Here is a 17,588-nt window from a genome sequence, read left to right as displayed (position 1 = left end):
CTCGGCTGGTCCCTTCATGGTCTGTGCCCGTTTATCCCCAATGGGCTCAGCCTCTGCCCTCCCCCCTGCCACCAGAGGGTCCTCCTGGAACCCCACTGACCGGGTTCCCCTCTCATTTAAAAATCTTCCGAGTCTTCCGGCGGCCTGGGTTCGATCCCTAGTCGGGGAACTAAGATCCCGCAAGCCGCACAGCACAGCCAGAAAACCCCAAAAATCTTCCCTGCCTTACCTCCTCTTTTCCAATAGGTGAGTCTCCATGCTCTTTGCGGGTCAATTGTGTATCTTCACCCTCCATCCGCCAAGTGGGTGTCCTGCCTCTGCTCACCGTTCCCCTCCCAGGACGGGGCGCCCACTACCAACGTGCGGGCAGCTCATTGCACCCATGGCCCACCCTCCGGAAGCAGTACCTCCCCAGCCTGTGTGGAAGTCTGCCTTCTGGTGGGTGTTGTGTTCTGACCCGACTCCGGGCCCTCTGCGGCCCCACGAGCAAGTGTTGTCTAGCTCCCCCTGCACTTATCTTGGCGGGGGGGAGAGCTGGCCTCCCAGAGCTGCCTCCCGCCACCACGGCCGTCAGCTTACTTCTGCTCAGTATATCTGAACGCTCCATCGTCGACAGGCCTGTGCTGCTGGAGAGGGCAGATGTGGACCCGAGGGGCGTGGGGCCGTCCCCTCCACGTCACCAAACCTTGGGCTTCTGACCTGTCCTCCCATGGACACTCATGCTCTGCAGGCCAACCTTCCCCTCCTCCCAGCCCTGGTGTCCCCTGCTCAGAGGACAGCGGTCGCAGCCCTCTCCTCCCAGCGCACTGGCTCTCAGTTTGTTCCTTTTCCCGTTGGGGCTCACGGCAGACACCAGGTGGAGTCTCCAGGAAGCAGATTCTGAGATGCGGTCCAAGAGGGGGGACGTGTATTGGGGGCGCCTCTTAAGATTGACGCCCGTGGAAGGGAGGGGCAGAAGCAGGAGTTAGAAGGAGAAGTTGAGCTTTGATGTGGACCCAGTGACAACTACCATTGACCTCCAGGGGGCCCTGCACCTACAATGGCCCTTCGAGTTGTCCTGAGGTCCATATGACTGAGCCTTTCATCTTGTGCTGGGACCAGACACTGGACGGGGCCCCAGGAAGAGCCGGCCCTTGGGCAAGGTGGTTCTGGGCAGCTGAGGTCTAAAGACCCTTCACTGAGGGGGATCTGGGTGGCACAGCCCAGGGCCCACCATAAGCGGGCCAGTGCAGAGGGGAGCGGGGATGTTCTCGACGTTATTCTGCTCTTAAGACGGCCTGAGATTGCCTTTGCTTTCTGCATGCTGCACACACCTCTGACTCACACCTCTGACTCACAGTGAACTTATTGTTGGCAAGAACCGCTGCGCCCCATCTGGGGCCTGTCCGCTGGGTTTTGGGGCTGCAGTGCAGGACTCCACATTTGCCTGGTCATGTTTCATCTTGTTAGACTTGGCTCCTTGCTCTGGGCTGGGGAGATCTAGCTTGGATCCTGACCCCGTCCCAAGACCCAGGCCCTGCTTCTCCCAGCTCCTGGGCTTCCGCGGTTTCTCTCAGCAGCCCCGCTGCCTTCGTCATGGTCTGTGGCACGGCCGTCTCCTGGCAGCACGGCCCCAGGTGGACAGACCACCGTATGCCAAGACCCACGCAGCCAGGGTGAGCTCTAAGTCAGTTCGGCAGGGTAGTCAGGGGGCTAGGGGCTGGGCTCGAATCTGGGTTGTCTGTTGACTTGTTGGGTGGCTTTGGATGTGCCTCGGTTTCCTTACCTGGAGAACTGGCAGAACAGCAGTTCTGACCACCCAGGATTGTGTGAGGCTGAATGGAGGTCTGATTTAGGTAACTGCAGGGAAGAGGGGGCAGGGGACAGGACCGGCTTGGAGCCCGCCCTGTGAGCCCTGCTGTGGCCTGAACTGCCCTCAACAGGTGTCCCAATGGTTTCACGCATGAGGTGGGGGCTGTCCCATCTGCTTGCGTTTTGCATGTGAGGTGGTCCCCTGAGGCCCACGGCTCGTAAGGGCCTGCCCGGGGATGCTGTATTTGCTGTCTAACTCTCTGCTGTCCTCACTGGCAAGGTGGATACAGCCTGGGGTTTGGAATTAGAAGGCTGATCTTCAAGACCTAAGATAAAAGGTATAAACTTCCAGCTACAAGATAAACGAATCTCAGGGAGAAAACGTACAGTATGGGGAATATAGTCAATGATATCGTAAACACTTTGTATGGTGACGGATGGTAACTAGACTTATCGTGGTGATCATTTTGTGATGTACAGAAATATTGAACCACTATGTTGTACACCTGGAACTAACATAGTGTTGTAGGTCAGTTATACTTCAATTCAAAAAAAAGAAAAGAACCTAAACTGATCACTTACCACTGTGTGACCTCGAGTCTCCCCTGCAGTCTGGGGCTCCTTCTTTGTAGAATTCCTACCTGAGACTTGTTGAGAAGATTAAACAAGGTCACGTATGTGTGTGAGTTGACTAGGGCAAGCCATAACAAAGTACCACACAGGGGGCAGCTGAAACAACAGAAGTTAATTTCCTTAAAGTTCTGGAGGCTGGAAGTCCAAGATCAAGGTGCTGACAAGGGTGCTTTCTCCTGAGGCCTCTCAGATGGCCACCTTCTCCCTGTGTTGTTCACATTCGAATCCAAACTTCCTCTTTTTTTTTTTGTTTTTTACAGTACGCGGGCCTCTCACTGCTGTGGCCTTTCCTGTTGCGGAGCACAGGCTCCGGACGCGCAGGCTCAGCGGCCATGGCTCACAGGCCCAGCCGCTCCACGGCATGTGGGATCTTCCCGGACTGGGGCACGAACCCGCGTCCCCTGCATCGGCAGGCGGACTCCCAACCACTGCGTCACCAGGGAAGCCCCCAAACTTCCTCTTCTTATGACACCAGTCCTATTGGATTAGAACCCACCCTAAGGCCCTCACTTTAATGTAATTATCTCTTTAAAGACCCTATCTCCAAATACAGTCAGATTTTGAGGTAATTGGGGTTAGGGCTTCAGTGTACGGATTTGTGTGTGAGGGGGACACAATTCAGCCTATAACAGTATGTGAAACTGCTTTGCCAACCGTAAAACAGGTCTTGGGGGGGCTTCCCTGGTGGCGCAGTGGTTGAGAGTCCGTCTGCCGATGCAGGGGACACGGGTTCGTGCCCCGGTCCAGGAAGGTCCCACATGCCACGGAGTGGCTGGGCCCGTGAGCCATGGCCGCTGAGCCTGCGCGTCCGGAGCCTGTGCTCCGCAATGGGAGGGGCCACGGCAGTGAGAGGCCCGCGTACCGCAAAAAAAAAAAAAAAAAAAGGTCTTGGGGTACTGGGCCTGACTCTGCCCACAGAAGAGGGTCTCTGTATGGTAAGGATCCTGGCAGGCCGATTCTGCTTGCACCAGAGTTGTTCTTCCTGTCCCTGGAAGGGGCTGGGAGCTGGCTCCTCTGCCTGCATCTCTCAGGGAACCAGCCCAGGCCCTGTGGGCTCTTTGTCATGGGCGTGGCCTCAGCGTCATCTGAATTGCCTATCCACTTGGCCATGGCCTTTAGGTTGCAAACCTCATTTCTCACAGAGTTTCTTGAGCCAAGCTGGCAGGCAACCCCCCTGGAATTGGCCTCTGTAGGGGTCAGGCAGGTGTGGTCAGGTAATAGAATAGTGAGGGCCAGGTGGAGAGGGGCCTGACACAGGACACCCCCAACCTTGAGGTGGGTGGCTGCAGCCACAGGAGCAAGCCCCACGGTGCCGAGCCCGAGAAGCAGCTTTTGGTAAGAGAGTGAGTGAATGTGGATGGGAAAAGGTCCCTCTGGGATGCGGGGCTTGGGGTCAGATGAGCACACCTTTATGGGGCCTGCTGTCGTCCGGAGCCTGTGGTCATCAGGTGTGATGAGGGTTAAGATAGAGGCATGCAGGGGGCCCTGTGGAGCAGGGGGTGCGGGAGGGCTTCCAGGAGGGGACAGAGCCTGAATGGAGACGGGTAGGGTAAGAGTTGGCTGAGTGAAAGAAGGTGGGATGGCATGCCAGGGAGGACAAAGTGACAGCATAAATGGCAAGATGGAGCGTCGTGGGAGGTGACAACGGGGAGGTGGGTGGGAACCGTGGAGGATGGGGAGCTGGGAAAGGGTTTCCAGAGGCCGGGTGACAGGGCCAGGTTTGTGGTTTAGGGGGCGCCCTCTGGTGGCACTTCGAGGAGATTGCAGGGAAACAGGGCGGATGCTGGCCGACCAGCAAGGGCCTGGCTGTGGGAATCAGGACTGTGGGACCAGGGCTGGGATGCAGGCAGGACTTGCCTGACGTGGGGGCTGATCAGCCGTGGAGAGTAAGGGAGGGAAAATGTGGGTTCTGTGGCGATTTGCCTCTGGGGGTTCTGGGTCAGGGGACCGGGAACTTACTGGTGCTGGTCACCAAGATGGAGCGAGAAGGGGTTGGATAGCGATGGTCTCCGTAGTGGATGGATTGAAATGGTGTGTCCTGAGGTGTTCCGTGGGCTATGAGGATGTGTGTCCATGCAAGTGGGGCACATATGTTGGGGTTCAAGAGGAAGCATTGAGGTGATGCCACACTGGGGTGGAGCAGAGCATGAGACAGTGACATGGGGGCAGACTGGGTGGTCCTCTTGGGGAGGGAGATCACTGTCAAAGCCCTCGGGCTTGGTTCAGGCTCAGGGTCCTGGGGGTGGAGGGGAAGGTGAGATCAGGTCCCAAAGCAAAGCTCAGATAGAACTGGGGCTCATGGGCCGGTGCGGGAGGGGGTCCCAGGGTTAAGGGGAGAAGGGCTGATGTGGTGGCATGCCCCGGGTGAAATAGATGGGTTGATTAGTTATGTTCAGAGGTGGGCATGGGCTGGCGGTGTCCTGAAGACCCCTCCGTTCCATCATGACATGATTTCCTGAAAGCACTTAGCACTTGTTTTCCCAAAGGACTCTAAATTAAGGATTTCACGGCTTGGCCAAGCCACAGAGCCAGACACATAGCGTGGCAAAAGCTGCTGTAGGAGCAGCCCCCAGGCCTGGTGGAGCAGGGCCAAGTCAGCTTCTCTTCCCCATCAGGGAGCGGGGCCTCCCCTCATAAGACAGACCTGGAGGGGAGCAGATCCGTCCCCAAGGCTGGGAGTGAGTTTCCCATCCTGGACCCTCCACGAGAGCTCAGCTGAGGAGGGGGGGGGGGGGAGATGATGAAGGGAGGTCGCTGAGATGATGCCCCCAAATAAAGCCAGTCCTGCCCCATCCTGATGAAGGCTGCTGAGGCCACCCTTACTTCTTAGGCAGTTTGAAGACCAGCCCTGCCACTCCCCAAATCTCTGCCCCTGGGCCAGTCCTTCCAGTAGGGTCACAGAAGGGACGTACTTCTCCTGCCAAGCCTGTCTCTGGGCGGAGTCATCCTCTGCCCTTACAGCCTTGTTCACTCATCACTGTGCACCCACCATGGTCAGGGGTGGTGGTGGTGGTGGGCGGTGGTGTGATGCCACCCACAAAACAGGAGACATAGATATGATACTCAGGAGACGGGGATCCTAAGGGGGACCCCATATGGGAGCAGAGTGCCTGACACCGAGATTCCCTGGAACTGCGGGTGCCTGGAGATGAATGGAGTTTAGAATTCCATCTGAAAAGGCCCGGAGCCCTCTTTGCTTGTCTCTGCCTGCCTTCTTCGTTGTTTTTGGCCAGGTTTTAATTTTGGGAAACCATTTACAGCCCATTAAAAGATCAAATGTCTGGAGATGATGAATCAAGGCATTCGAAAATGTTTTCCAGTTCATAGCTCATTTCCCTATAGAAAGCTCTGACCCAGAGGTGGCTGGACTCTGTCTGTTCCAGATCGCCAGGGGCAGATCTCAGGGTGGAGCATTGTCCTTGGATTGGACAGCAGTTCATCCCGAAGAGACTCACGCTGAATGCCCGAGGTGGTGCTGATGCTCCCTGGTAGAGATGGAGGAGGGGTCCAGGCCCAGTTTCCCTGAGTAACTAGCAGAGGCAGTGGTTTGTACTGTACAGGTGGGACCCTACTGACCGCCTGGGCAGGAGGGTTGGATTCCCTTCCCAGCTCGGCCTCTGATTTGAGCCATGGGCAGTGAGGTTTCATCTCTCAGTACTTCTTTTCCCATCTGCAAAATAGGAAGGACAGTCCTTACACTTGTATGAATGTTGTGGGGTTTCAGTAGCCAGGTAATCAATCATGACCCCTTGGGGTAGGTAGTGCCACATGGATCTGCTCACTCAGTCCTCACAATAACCTTGAGAGGTAGAATTTTTTTATTTAACTGAGGCTCAGAGAGGGAACATCACTTTGCTCAAGTCACACAGCAGACTGGTGGCAGAAACAGGTCTCCTGATGCCTTTGGGGAGAGGGATCAACTTTTGGTTACTTTTTCATGTTCTTTTTGACTGTGCCAATATATTCTCCTAGAAAATTGTCCAATTGTCAACATTTTGAAAAATGTTGATGTAAGATCAGACATGATATTTATTTACAATTTCTAGTCTCTATGGGGATTTTTTTTCTTGTTCTTAATGTCTTCTTATGTCTTTTGTTTGTTTCTCATTAAAAATTGTCTAGGTTTTGTCTGTTTGATTTTTTTTTAGACCTGTGTTTGATTTTGTTGATTCACTTTTGAAAGTAATCTATTTCATTAATTTCTTTTTAAAAAAATTTTATTTATTTTTGGCTGCATTGGGTCTTCGTTGCTGCACGCGGGCTTTCTCTAGTTGTGGCGAGTGGGGGCTACTCTTGGTTGCAGTGCGTGGGCTTCTCATTGTGGTGGCTTCTCTTGTTGTGGAGCACGGGCTCTAGGTGCGTGGGCTTCAGTAGTTGCAGCACGTGGGCTCAGTAGTTGTGGCTTGAGGGCTGTAGAGCACAGGCTCAGTAGTTGCGGTGCACGGGCTTAGTTACTCCACGGCATGTGGGATCTTCCCCGACCAGGGAGCGAACCTGTGTCCCCTGTGCTGGGGGGTGGATTCTTAACCACTGCACCACCAGGGAAGCCCTATTTCATTAATTTCTGCTTCCATCTTTGTTAATTCCTTTCTTCTCCTTTCTAATTTCATTGTCTTCTAATTACTGTGTTTTCTGTTGCTACTTTCTTGCTTTTCTAGCATTCTGTTGGGTTAATCAAATCTTTGTTTTACTTCTTTCTTTCATGGTTTGTCAGTTTTATGTCCTCTTCCTACACTTTCTAGTATTTATCTTAAAATTAAAATTTAAAAAAAAATTTTTTAATTTAATTGTATATTTATCTACTGCACCTAAAGTTGCACAGTTTCTATATCTTTTCCTTAAACAAGACAAAAATATCAGCAAATATTGGTTCCTTTTGTCCCCTCTTTGCCATTGTCCATATTTAGATCACCTTGGATTTTAGATCTAGGCTGTTTTTAAATCTTATTATTGTTTCTTTGTTTGTAACTGCTCCTCATGTTTAATATATTCCTCCTATGCTCTCCTATGTCCGTTAGTTTGTTGGAATACATCCTCTAGTAATTCTTTCAGAAAAGGTAACTGATAAACTTTCTGAGTTCTTGTGCATCTGAAAATGTCTTTATTTTGCCTTCACCTTTGAAGAAGAGTTTGTTCAGGTATAGAATTCTGGGTTCTAAATATTTCCCCTCAAAACTTTGAAGCAGTTGTGTCACTATATTCCCGATTCTGATATTGCTCATAAGAAATCTAACTTCAGTTTATTGTAGGTGATTTGTTTTTTCTTTCCTTTCTTCGGTGTTTAGTATTTTCTCTTCATTCTGAGTGTTCTGAAATTTCACCGCAATATGTCTGTCTTCGTTCATCTTGCTTAGCACTCAGTGGGCCCTTCTGAATTAAGAATTCATGTCTTTTACAAATATCATAGGATATCACTTATGTGTGGAATCTAAAGACATGATACAAATGAACTTATTTACAAAACAGAAATAGACTGACAGACATAGAAAACAAACTTATGGTTGCCAAAGGGGAAAGGTGGGGGGAGGGATAAATTAGGACTCTGGGATTAATAGATACACACTACAATATATAATAGATAAACAACAAGGACCTACTGTATAGCACAGGGAACTATACTCAGTATCTTGTAATAACCTATAATGGAAAAGAATCTGAAAAAGAATATGTATATATAACTGAATCACTTTGCTATATACCTGAAACATTGTAAATCAACTATATCTCAATTAAAAATAAACATTATTCACACACACACAAAAGAATTCATGTCTTTCTTCAGCTCTGGGAAATATTCTTTATTATCGCTTTAAGTCTATACTTCCCTGTGCTCTCTCTGATCTCCCCTTCCAGGGCTACTAATAGATGTATGCTGGAATTTGGTGTGTCCTCCAGGTACCTCACCTTTTCTCACACATTTTCCATCTCTATGTCCCTTTGCAGTATATCCTTGGAAAGTTGACGGCTCAGATTTCCAGCTCATCAGCTCATTCCTTAGCTTTGTCTGTTCTGTGTTTTCAGCCCATCTGTCGAGCCTTTTTATTTTCACAGTCATACATTTCATTTCTAACATATCTAATTTTTTGATTTCATGATAGTTCTTATGAGTGAAAAATTCTATCTCTTTAAGGACTTTAATTGTGCTTGAAAAAACTGTCTCCATTATTTGCTTCATTAATTGTTTTTTCTTGAAGTGTGATTTATTACCTGTTGAGTCAGTGCCTTTCTTTCAGGGTGTTGGCCTTTTTTCTTAAATAATTTGCAATTGTTGGCATTTGGGGTTTTCCATTAGCTTGTCTCTGTTTCTCTGTTCACTGCTGCTTTGCCTCTTGGAGGGTTGGTGGTATAGGATAAAGAATGTGCAAGAATTCAGTTGTCTGACCTTGAGAGGGTCCCTGTGTCTTCTGGAGGTCATCAGCCTTTGAGGCACCCATTCTGACCACACCTGCCACAAAACAAGTGAGTTCAATGCCTGATTCTTGACACCAGCAGGGTTAGGGATCCTGGTCCTGCCTGTCTGGCTCCTTCTACCATGGTCCTTTGACAGTCACCTCTGCTGCTCCTATATTGCACCCACCTTGAGCCCCAATCTTCCCTGTGTGTTTTGGACTGTACTTCCTCCTTCAATTTATTCTCATGTGCTTTTCAGTCTCTCAAGGATTCCTCAAAATATCTGGCCCACTGCTTTTTGTTTTCCAATGCTGTTAGGGACTTATTTTTACTTTATTTGTATTTTCTGCTTTATTGAGCTCCGATTGACAAATTTAAAAAGTGTTTATTCAAATTGTACAACTTGATTTTTTTGGTTTAAAACATGATGATTTAATTGCGTACACATCGTGAAATGATTACCGTGGATTATTAACACATCTGTCATCTCACGTAGCTACCTTTTTTATGTGTGTGGTAAGAACACTTAAGATCTATTCTCTTAGCAGATTTCAAGTATACAGTATGGTATTTTGAACTATAATCACTATGTGCAGATCTAATCTGTACATTAGATCCCCAGAACTTATTCATCTTATAACTGGAAGTTTGTATCCTTTGACCAACATCTCCCCATCTCTCCTATTCCCCCTCCCCTGGCAACCACTATTCTACTCTCTGGTTCTATGAGTTTGACATTTTCAGACTCCACTTATAAGTGAGATCATACAGATTTGTCTTTCTCTGTCCGACTTACTCACTGAGCATAATGTCCTCTAGGTTCATCCATGTTGTCACAAATGGTAGGATTACCTTCTTTTTTATGGTCGAATAATTGTATTCCATTGTACATATACATTACATTTTCTTTATCCATTTATCTGTAGATGGACACTTAGGTTGTTTCCATCTTGGCTGTTGTGAACAGTGCTGCATTGAACGTGGAGGTGCAGATATCTCTTTGGGATACTGATTTTGTTTCCTTTGGATAGATACCCAGAATTGAGATTCCCGGATCATATGGTAGTTCTATTTTTAATTTTTGAGGAACCTACCATAATGACTGCACCAATTTACATTCCTACCAGCACTGTACCAGGGTTCCCTTTTCTCCACACCTTCAACCACTCTTGTTGTCTCATGTCTTTTTGATAATAGCCATCCTAACAGGTGTGAGGTGATATCTTATTTTGATTTGCATTTCCCTGATGATTAGTGATGTTGAGCACCTTTTCATATACCTGTCAGCCATCTATATGTATTCTTTGGAAAAATGTCTATTCAGATTTTTTGGCCATTTTTATTGGATTATTATTACTATTTTTTTGCTATTGAGTTTTATGAGTTCCTTATATATTTTGGATATCAATCGTTATCAGATAAATAGTTTGCAAAAATCCTAAATTTCCCACAAAGGCATTTTTGTTCAAGAATGGCTGCTAAATTACTGTTACTGAAGGGTACTGAGTAAGGGCCCTCCTCTCCCACCATCTTGCCGATGTCACAGTGGGGACTTATTTTTAGATTTTCAATATCTAGGATCTGGAGATGGGAGGGGGAGGTGTCTGCCATCTTGATCCAATCACCATATTGTTTGCACATGTCCCCTCTTCCCCGCTGCAGGCCCCAGCTCAGGCCTCCTCAGCTCTTACACACTGCACCAGAGGGGCTTTTCTAAAATCAGACCCATCTGAGTCATTCCCCACCGCGCCCACCCCCCAGTCCTTCAGTGGCTCTCCACCAATGTCATAAGACTCACCTCTGGCAGGTTCCCCGCCTCTTCCTTTCTCCTGGCTACTCCCTTTCGTCCAGCCTCAGGCCACGCCTAGTTGCACTCTGGTCCCTGGGCAGCTGCAGTCCGTCTCGCCGACGTTCCCTTGCTCACCCTGCTCTCTCCTCTGTGAACTGTCCCCCCTCATTGCCCCCACACTTTGGGTCTGCTGACTCTGACCTTCAGTTCTCAGCTGATTGGCCTTTCTTAGGACCTGGGTTGGGGGCCCTGCTGGGTTCCCATGGTTCCCTGTGCGCATCCTGTGGTTGTTCCTATGAGCCCGTGTTCCCGTGTGTTCTCTTCATCTCGCCGACCGTCTTCCCCTCCAGAGTGGGATTTCCTGACAGGGGGACAGCCTTTATCACTGATTTCGCACGGAGTGTTTGAAGACTGAAATGATGCTGGGGCTTCATGGCTAGGGGGTGTGGGTACTCTCCCGTCCCCTTAGACCGGTACGCAGGGTCTCAGTGGGCCCCTTACCCAGGGTCTCAGTGGGCCCCTTACCCAGGAGCACCGTCCCTCAGGCTTGTGGAGGGGCCCCTCCTCGGCCCGCACGGCCTTTTGGTCCACAGTCGGCACCTCAGGAACAGGCAGGACTGACCTGACTGTTGCTCTCCCCACAGGCACTGGTGCTATCACACGGTGACACGGACGGTGTCCTGCCAGGTGCAGAACGGCTCAGAGACAGTGGTCCAGCGCGTGTACCAGAGCTGCCGGTGGCCCGGGCCCTGCGCCAACCTCGTGAGGTAAAGGCCGCGGGGCTGAGCAGCTCTGCCTTGCCTGTTCCCTTGGATGAATCCAACCCTCGCACAGCTGCTGGGATAGGGGGGTTGACTCTCGGAAACAGAGTCGGACATGCATTTATGGAGCACCTTTTGTGTACGGGGCCTGGGGGGTGTGCGTGCGCAAAGATGAAAGGGACGTGCTCCCCACACGGAAGAGTCCTCACAATCCAGTGGGTATTTGATGAGCAGAAGGGCCAGGTGAGGCCCCCTCACACACCTCCCCACAAGCCCCGCCCCCTCATAGGCCCGCCCCCACAGCCACGCCCCCTCAAGCCGGCCCCTTTCACAGTCTTGCTCCTCTCGCCAGTGCCTTCCGCTCCCAGCCCTCAGCAGCTCCTCGGCATTCACAGGGAGAGCTCTGAATGAATGACCAGACTTTCTGGGTCTCTGAGACCCCACCTTGCAGTGCCTCGTTGTCCTCTCCCCCTCCAGGCCCTGCTCCAGCTCCAGGGACTGGCTTCCCTTACACCCTCACCCCCACACCTCTCCAGCCCTGCATTTCTGCCTCAAAGACCCTTCCTCATCTCTGCCTGGGACCACCCTCCTCAAACTCCAAATCCCTTTCCCTTCTATGTTAAGAGAGCACTTTGTGCCCTCCACTGAAAGGACTTACTGCATGAGGTCTGTATTAGGCAAGGTTCTCCAGAGAAACAGAACCAATAGAATGTGTGTGTGTGTGTGTGTGTGTGTGTGTGTGTGTGTGTGTGTGTGTGTGTTGGATAGATATATAGGAGATGGAGAGATTTTTAAGGAATTGGCTCATGTGGTGGTAGAGGTTGGCACATCCAAAAGCTGCAGGATAGGCTAATGGGCCAGAGACCCAGAGAAGAACTGATGTTTCGGAAGGAATCAGAAGGCAATCAGATGACAGAATTTACTCTTCCTCAGAGGAAGTCAGTCTTCTTCTGAAAGCCTTCACCTGATTGGATGAGGCCCACCACATTATGGAGGGTCATCTGCTTTACTCAAAGTTTACCGCCTTGATGTTACTCTCATCTAAAGAAATACTTTCATGGCAACATCCATCCGCATTTGACCAAATATCTGGGTACTGTCACTCAACCAAGTTGACGCATAAAATTAACCATCAGAGGGTCATCATGAGTTGGATATGTTTTCATCACCAGAGATGGAGAATGAGCCCATGCATGAGTCAGGGCCTGTGCCCACACAGTGCTGTCCCCTGTGGGGCTCACCATGGAGCTGACACCAGAATCAGCCTGCAGCATGAATTAGTGGGACCCACAAATGTGGCAGAGAATCTGATCCTGGGCCAGAATTATTATTGTTTGTTTTTATTATGAAGATAACGATGCATACTCACTGCAGAAAAAGTTCAAACATTCGGTAATAACTGAATAAGGTAAAGAATGAGCATTCTTTCCTCTCCCAATGCCACCTCCATAATCCCATTATTAAGATGTCATTCCAGACTTTTTTCTCCACTTATACGTATATATGTAAATATATCTTCTTTTTTTTTAAATTTATGTTTTATTGAAGTATAGTTGAATTACAATGTTGTGTTAATTACTGCTGCACAGCAAAGTGACTCAGTTATACATATATATACATTCTTTTCATATTCTTTTCCATTATGGTTTATCACAGGATATTGAATATAGTTCCCTGTGCTATACAGTAGGACCTTGTTGTTTATCCATTCTATATATACCAGTTTGTATCTGCTAATCCCAAGCTCCCAATCCCCTCCCCACCACCCTTAGCAACCACCAGTCTCTTCTCTATGTCCCTGATTATAAATGTATTTTCTTAAACAAATACTAAATGATGTTATTTTGTTCTACAACTTGCTTTTCCCCCAGAAAAATATTTTGAAATATATTCCCATAGAGCCACCTCATTTTTAACAGCTGTGTAGTATTCCACTGTAGAAAAGCATCATCATTTATTTCCCATGTCCTCAGTTGATGGATATTTAAGTGGTTTCCTAGTTTAGCCATTCCAGACCATGCTTCAATTGCATCATTATATATATTTTAATACTTTTACAAGTGTTTTTTAAAAAATATTTATTTATTTGGTTGTACTGGTTCTTAGTTGCGGCAGACAGGCTCCTTAGTTGCAGCTTGTGGGCTCCTCAGTTGCGGCATGCATGTGGGATCTAGTTCCCTGACCAGGGATTGAACCTGGACCCCCTGCATTGGGAGCATGGAGTCTTAACCACTGGACCACCAAGGAAGTCCCTACAAGTGTTTTTTTTTTTTTTTTAAACTTTTTTTTGGGAACAATTTTAGATTTACGTAAGTGTTGCAAAAAATAGTAAACAGAGTTTCTGCATAACTTTTCCTTTCACCCAGCTTCCCTGTCTTAGTCCGTTTGGGCTGCTATATCAAACCACCGTAGACTGGGTGGCTTAAACAACAAACATTTATTTCTCACAGTTCTGGAGGCTGAGAAGTCCAAGATCAAGGTGCTGGCAGATTCATTGTCTGGAGAGAGCTCTTTTCTTGGTTCACAGACAGCCCTCTTCTCAATGTATCTTCACACGGCAGAGGAGATGAGGGAGTTCCCTGGTGTCTCTTTTATAAGGGCACTAATCCCATTCATGAGGGTTCCACCCTCATGAACTAATCACCTCCCAAAGTCCCCACCTCCAAATATCATTACACTGGGGATTAGGTTTTAACACATGAATTTAGTGGGGTGACACAAATATTGAGTCTATAGCATAACCCTAAGATTAATATCTTCTGGGGCTTCCCTGGCAGTCCAGTGGTTGGGACTTCGCCTTCCAATGCAGGGGGTGTGGGTTCGATCCCCGGTTGGGGAGCTAAGATCCCACATGCCTTGCAGCCAAAAAAACCAGAACATAAAACAGAAGCAATATTGTAACAAATTCAATAAAGACTTTAAAAATGGTCCACATCAAAAAGAATCTTAAAAAAAAGATTAATATCTTCTATAACCATAGTACAATTATCCAAGCCAAGAAATTAACAACAATGCAATACTGTAAACTAAGACCTTATTCAAATTTTACCAACTGTCCCACTAATATCATTTTTCTGTTATTTTTTTCCCCATTTTTCATTTAAGTTGTCATATCTCCTTAGTCTCCTCTAATCTGGGGCCATTTCTTAGTCTTACTTTGTCTTTCACGACCTTAACACTTGTGAAAGTACTGGCCAGTTATTTGATGGAGGTTATGCATTTTTGGCAAGGAGACTGTAAAAGGCATGTTGTACCTTTCTCAGGGCATCATATTAAGAGGTACATCAATCAATACTGGTGATGTTAACTTTGATCACTTGATTAAGGTGGTGTCTGCCAGGTTTCTCCACTGCTGTGTAATTATTTCTCCCTTTTTCATTTATAAGTATCTTGTGGGGAGATATCTGAGTCTAGACAAATGTCCTGTTCCTCATCCTATTTTCACCCAGTAATTTTAGCATCCATTGGTGATTCTTGCTTGCTATAATTATTACTATGGTGTTGGCCAAATAGTGGTTTTCTATTTTCATCATTTTTTAGTAGTAGAGGTTCTTAACTTGGGGTCCGCATGGTACACAAGTGTTTTTATATACTCATTCTGCAGGAGGAATGGCTAAGTAAATGGATACGTCCATTAAAAATTGAAGGCAAAAGACTGCTTTTATTTTATTTTATTTTAGATTTATTTGTTTATTTATATTTTATTTTTGGCTGCGTTGGGTCTTTGTTGCTACGTGCGGGCTTTCTCTAGTTGTGGTGAGTGGGGGCTACTCTTCCTTGCAGAGTGCAGGCCTCTCATTGCAGTGGCTTCTCTTGTTGCGGAGCATGGGCTCTAGGTGCGCGGGCTCAGTAGTTGTGGCGCACAGAGTTAGTTGCTCCACAGCATGTGGGATCTTCCCGGACCAGGGATCGAACCCGTGTCCCCTGCATTGGCAGGCGGATTGTTAATCACCGTGCCATCAGGGAAGTCCCTAAAGGACTGCTTTTAAATGCTGTGCTAGAGGGATGGCCAATGGATCCATAATGAAGAAAAGATGCTGACCCCCTTTCCTTTTCAGCAGAGGGCACAGAGACACCCCCACCTTTCCCTCCCTCCCTCATCTCCCAGGAGCCGAATTCCAAGAACCTCCTGCCTTTCTCATCATCAGGGAGCATCAGATGACCAGGTCACCACCTCCCGATCCTGGGAGCATCTTCTGAGAAGAAGGGTCTTTGGAGTCTGGTCTGTAAGTGGACCTGACAGTGTGGATCCTGCTCAGTGTTGGAGTGGCTGCCCTGCCCTTCAAACAGCGAAGCTGCTGATGGGTCCCAGAATTCAGGCCACTGAGAAGCAAGGCTATGCCTGTCTCACAGTTCCGCCCCCACCAGTCTCGCTTTTTGCAAGTGGGGAGCCGAGCTTGGAAGTGGCTCTTTACAAGACATGGGATTTGACTTCAGCAAACTCATATTGTCTTTGGAGTTGAGGCACACGAAGAGCTTATGCCTCGACTTTAGCCACAGTCCCGTGTGTTGGGTGCACCCCACGGTCAGCTCCCAAGGTGGAAGCAAAAAAGAGCACGTACGCATGTGCGCACACACACACGTGCCGTTGTATTGTATTTGGGTTTAGAGAATGAACTGTCAGGATTCCCTTTACTGAAAAACCTTGGAAGGAAGGGAACAGTTGGCTGGCTTCCTTAATGTCAAAATTACAGCTTGAGGTTTTTATATTTTCTAAATACAATAAGGCACCTTTAAGAAAAGCCAAACGAGCTAAGTACTGAATTACTGACCTCAACTGAAAAAATGTTAAATGATCATTAATTTTCACAACTGCCCTTTGCTTTAGGACTTAAGAAATCACAGGAATAACGTTTCAGAAGCATCAGGGTCTTGTCTTTGGGGTGGGTGTTTACAGGCCTTTCAGGGAGGCCTCTCCCTCTCCTTGGCATCAGGAGCTGAGAACAGAATGTTCAATCAGAGCAGACGTGCATTTGTCACGAGCCTTCCCTCTGCCTTCAAAACGTAGCCAGCAGGAACTTTGTGAAGGAAAATTTATTTCCCATTCTTTCAAGGAATTCTGTATTTCTGATGTAATTGTCATTTCTACTTCTGTTATCGTTATTTGTTAAGGAAGGAGGGGTTACCCCACTTTTCTTCCTCACCAGTAACACACATCTGAGTTAGGACTGGGGTGTACCCCCTTTGTGGTCTCTGGCTGCTGGCTGGGCAGGAGGGTGGTGGGTTGCTCCCTGGTGACCTGGGGTATCACGTGCGTCCTGCTTTCAGGTCCCAGTTCTGCTGGTTTCACATACGATGCATTGTTTCTGTAGCAGCCACCTCACTTGTGTCCCCACGTCCCTCCTGTCCCCCTCCAGTTCCTTCTGGCCGATCATGGCACGACCCTACTCCAAATCTTCCAGAAGCTTCCATCTCACCTAAAAGTCCACACCTCTCTCTGCGGCCAACCAAGGTCTCATGTGACGTGGACCCTTTTCTCTTCCTGACCCCGTGGCCTTTCATGGGCTGCCTCGCCCCTTGGGCTCCGGTCACACGGACCTTGCTGGCCTGGAGGCTGCGTCCCTCCTCAGAGCTTCACATTTGCTTGTCCTTTTGCCTCGACTGCTTTCACCCCGAGAAACTGGAAAAGCTGGATCTCCTTACGTGATTCAGTTCTCTGCTCCAGCGTCTGTCTTACCTCAGCCCCCATAATTCTCCAGCCTTTATCCCACTTAATCTTTTTTTTTAAAAATTTACTTATTTTTAGCTGCGTTGAGTCTTTGTTGCTGCACGTGGGCTTCCCCTAGTTGCGGCGAGTGGGGCCACTCCTCGTTGCGGTGCATGGGCCTCTCATTGCGGGAGCTTCTCCCGTGGCAGAGCCCGGGCTCCAGGCGCACAGGCCTAGTAGCTGTGGCACGTGGGCCCAGCAGTTGTGGCACATGGGCTCAGTAGTTGTGGCACGCGGGCTCTAGAGCACAGGCTCCATGGCATGGGGGATCTTCCTGGACCAGGGCTCGAACCTGTGTCCCCTGCATTGGCGGGTAGATTCTCAACCACCGCACCACCAGGGAAGCCCTAGCCCGCTTAATCTTATTCTTAGCATTTGTCACTCTCTGACCCACAGTGTTCATCCTGTGGTCAGCCTGGTCATCGTCTGCCTGGCCCTCTAGCCTGGGGGCTGGGGGAGGGTGGGGGCTGTCTTACTCCCTTCTGTACCCCCAGTGCCTAGCGTTCTAGGGGCTCAA

General features: G+C 48.6%; 1 protein-coding gene across 2 annotated transcripts in view; it reads left to right on the top strand.

The window, feature by feature from the left end:
• The window catches only part of COL26A1 (collagen type XXVI alpha 1 chain), a gene marked incomplete at both ends in the record, with an annotated part of 171,557 nt that overhangs the window by 32,241 nt on the left and 121,728 nt on the right, over nucleotides 1-17,588 (top strand). For both annotated transcript variants that reach the window (XM_079944450.1, XM_079944449.1), the window contains one exon: nucleotides 11,248-11,370. In XM_079944450.1, coding sequence (XP_079800576.1) covers nucleotides 11,248-11,370 — 123 coding nt within the window. The remainder of the gene's footprint in view (nucleotides 1-11,247; nucleotides 11,371-17,588) is intronic.

The sequence above is a fragment of the Stenella coeruleoalba genome (assembly GCF_951394435.1).
Source record: "Stenella coeruleoalba genome assembly, chromosome: 15".
NCBI lineage: Eukaryota > Metazoa > Chordata > Mammalia > Artiodactyla > Delphinidae > Stenella > Stenella coeruleoalba.
The sequence above is the reverse complement of the archived record's forward strand: the minus strand, read 5'-3'. Positions and strand labels throughout refer to the sequence as shown.